Source organism: Lycium ferocissimum, chromosome 12 (genome assembly GCF_029784015.1).
Source record: "Lycium ferocissimum isolate CSIRO_LF1 chromosome 12, AGI_CSIRO_Lferr_CH_V1, whole genome shotgun sequence".
Classification (NCBI taxonomy): Eukaryota; Viridiplantae; Streptophyta; class Magnoliopsida; order Solanales; family Solanaceae; genus Lycium; species Lycium ferocissimum.
In genome coordinates this window covers 45,573,008-45,576,450 of record NC_081353.1, presented here as the reverse complement: position 1 = coordinate 45,576,450, position 3,443 = coordinate 45,573,008, and the positions used below count along the sequence as shown (strand labels likewise).

The following is a 3,443-nucleotide window of genomic DNA, read 5'->3' as shown; positions in this document are numbered from 1 at the left end:
TTTTTCTGAATCGACTTAATGCGATGTATGGATCTGTAGAATTACGCAGTAGTGGAGATGAGAGAAGGTTCGAGTATTATTGATAAATTGATCATGTAAGATTAGCTCTATTTATACACATAGTAATTGTAGAGTCCTAAGTAGTAAACAACTAGGAAATACACTCCTAATATGTATACAACTGCATGTACACTTAAGCTAGGAAAACTAGGAAAACCTATTGTAAGTCAACTAGGTTATCTCATACATGGAAGACTTCATATCCATGCATGAGTCTTCTATCTCACAACACTTCCCCTCAAGCTTGTGAGGTGGTGGTATGCACACTCCCTAGCTTGCTTCGAATCTTGTGAACTCGCTTTGTCAATGCCTTAGTGTGAATATCCGCGTTGATCTTTAGTTCTCACAAAATGTGTCACAAGCTGTCCTCTAGCTACCTTCTCCCTTACAAAGTGATAATCCATTTCCACATGTTTAGTTCTAGCATGTAAAACTGGATTTACCGTCATGTATAATGCACTGATGTTGTCACAAAATAGTGTTGGTGTCGATTTCAAGTACACTCCTATATCATTAAGAATGTATATTATCCAAGTCATTTCAGCTGCTGTTGAGGCCAGTGCTCTATATTCTCCTTCAGCACTGGACCTTGACACTGTATCTTCTGCTTTCTAGAGGCCCAAGAGATGCAGTTTGCACCTAGATATATTGAGTAACCTGTGGTTGACCTCCTTGTTATTGCACAACCTCCCCAATCTGCATCTGAGAATCCATACAATCTAAGTGGTGATCTAGCTAGCAACCTCAGACCATAGTTTGATGTCCCTCTCACATATCTAAGAATCCTCTTTACGGCCTGAAAATGTTCAGTGTTTGGAGCCTGCATAAACTGACTAACTAGATTAACTGCATGTGATATATCAGGCCTAGTTAGACACAAATATTGGAGACTTCCTACAACACTCCTATACAATGATGCATCAGCTGTGTTTCCTGTTGCTAGTTGTAGACCATGTTTTTGTGCCAAAGGTGTGCCAACTGGTTTTGCAAGTGCCATATTAGTCTTCTTCAAAGAATTCTGCAGCATACTTCCCTTGACTCAGATGGATCCCTCCTTTGAAATAATGTACTTCAATTCCTAAGAAGAAGTGTAATGGTCCAAGATCTTTCATAGCAAACTCTTTTGCAAGGCCATAAATTATATCACTAATGAACTCATCTGAGCTTCCAGTGATAATAATGTCATCCACATATAGAAGAAGTAAGATAATACCTCTTCTATTCTTAACGACAAACAATGATGAGTCTGCTTTGCTGCATTGAAAACCAAGGTGTAGTAAGTAAATACTAAACCTGTCAAACCAGGCTCTAGGTGCTTGTTTGAGCCCATACAATGCCTTCTTGAGGAGACATACATGATCTGGATATCTTGGATCAATGAACCTCGTGGCTGACTCATATACACTTCTTCTTGAAGAAATCCATGTAAAAAAGCATTCTTAACATCCAATTGCCTTATAGACCAAAGTGCAAGCTTAGCAAATGCATTTAACCACCCTTATAGTTGTAGCTTTGACTACTTTGGACTAAATGTTTCTTCAAAATCAATGCCTTCAAGTGAGTATCCCTTGGCAACCAACCCGGCTTTATATCTATCAATAGTGCCATCGTACTTCAACTTAGTCTTGAACACCCATCTTGAGCCAACAATATTCATGTCGTCATAGCTGAAACAAGAATCCAAGTCTGATTCTTGTTTAGTGCATCAATTTCCTCTTGCATAGCTGCATACCAGTGGGGACTAGCAAGTGCTTGTTTCACACTTTTTGGCTCCACATCTATCTTTTCAGCCGTCAATGAAGTGTGAGTCATGGGCATTTTCTTTGCCTTGTGTCTAGTCATCATGTGATGTCCTTCGTCGCTTCTAATTCACCTGTTTGAGCAGCTTCACTTGGATCTGAGGGGACTTGTATAGGTATATTGTCACTATCTCCAGTGATATTAAACGATTTTGACAGGTCAACTTCCAATTGTATGCCTTGTGGATCCTGTACTGCAACACTGTTAGGACCTTGAGTTCCTCCATTTTCTTGTGTATGAGCATTATCACCACCTGTATGAACATCACTTGCATGAACATTATCATCACTTGTGACACTGTTTGTGTCATCTTCACTGCTGTTAGGATCATCATCTTGTGTCACATTTCCTTCCACATCATGGGCAGCAGCTTGAACAAGCTCATGCACAAACTCAGTGTTTGTGTTAGTCTTCTGCAGTTCTTCCACAAGGCTCACATCATCTCTTGTCTCAAAGATTGTTATTAGATTCTAACAACACTTCCCCTGAGATGTTCTTGTCACCTGAAAGCTCAGCCTGTTCCTGCATATTAGAAAAGAACTCATGGAAAGTAGCTAGGTGAGGTGAGGACACTGTGGCACTTGGTTGATCCGTTTGAACATAAAGGGTAGAGTAAGCTCATCAAAATAACATGTCTAGACACATAGACTTTCCTAGTCCGTGGATGATAGCATCTATATCCCTTGTGTAGATCGGCTATAGCCAATGAACACACAAGGGTATGTTTTAGGTGAAAATTTGTTTTGTCCCTTTATATAAGGATAACACCTACAACCAAAGACTTTCAGGCTGTTATAGTCTGGTTCAACACCATGCAACTTCACAAAAGGAACTTCATTCTTTAAAACTGAAGATGGCATCCTATTTATCAAAAACACAGCTGTCAAAAAGGCTTCAACCCACAGAAACTGAGGCAATCTAGCATGAAACAAAAGTGTCAATCCGTTTCTACTATATGTCTGTGTTTTCTTTCAGATATGCCATTTTGTTCGGGTGTGTCTGGACAAGATATATGCCTCGATAATACCACGCTTTTCCAAGTGCTTGACAAACTCGGCTCGAATGAATTCACCACCTCCATCACATTGGAATATCTTAATAGTGTTAGAAAACCGTTTTTCAATCATCTTTTGAATTTAAGAAACACTTCATAAAACTCGCATTTCTTTCTTAAGGGATAAAGCCATGTATATCTTGTATGATCATCCACAAAAACCACATAGTACTTCATATGTTGAGAGGACACAACCGGGTGCTTGGACCCCGAGAGATCACAATGTATCTTATGTAAAGGAAACTTCTCAATTTTATTTCTTGAATCAAAAGGAAGTTTACAACTTTTCCCTAACCGACAAGCCTAGTACGACATAAAAGAGGCACTTTGTTCCAACTTCTAACATCAATATTCTTGCTACTACTCAATAATTTTAAAGACTTCAAACTAAGATGACCTAATCTAGAGTGCCAAATACTCTCTCGACTTCTTCCAATCCGTGTCGCTAAGGCATAGAGGTTGTTATCTTCCGGTTGATATAGTCCTTTTGTATTAGGTCCCTTGGCCGTAGTGTCCCCGACTTCTTGTC

At 39.4% G+C, this 3,443-nt stretch overlaps 1 protein-coding gene across 1 annotated transcript; it reads right to left on the bottom strand.

Moving 5' to 3' along the window:
- Window positions 1-595: 595 nt before the first annotated feature.
- LOC132039360 (uncharacterized mitochondrial protein AtMg00810-like) lies at window positions 596-1,057 on the bottom strand. The gene has a single exon (XM_059429855.1). It carries the CDS (start codon window positions 1,055-1,057, stop codon window positions 596-598), a length of 462 nt encoding a protein of 153 aa, XP_059285838.1.
- Between the last annotated feature and the right edge of the window lie 2,386 nt (window positions 1,058-3,443).

Coding starts and splice junctions, on each gene's coding strand:
- LOC132039360 (XM_059429855.1), bottom strand. CDS start 1,057: ATGGCACTTGCAAAACCAGTTGGCACACCTTTGGCACAAAAACATGGT.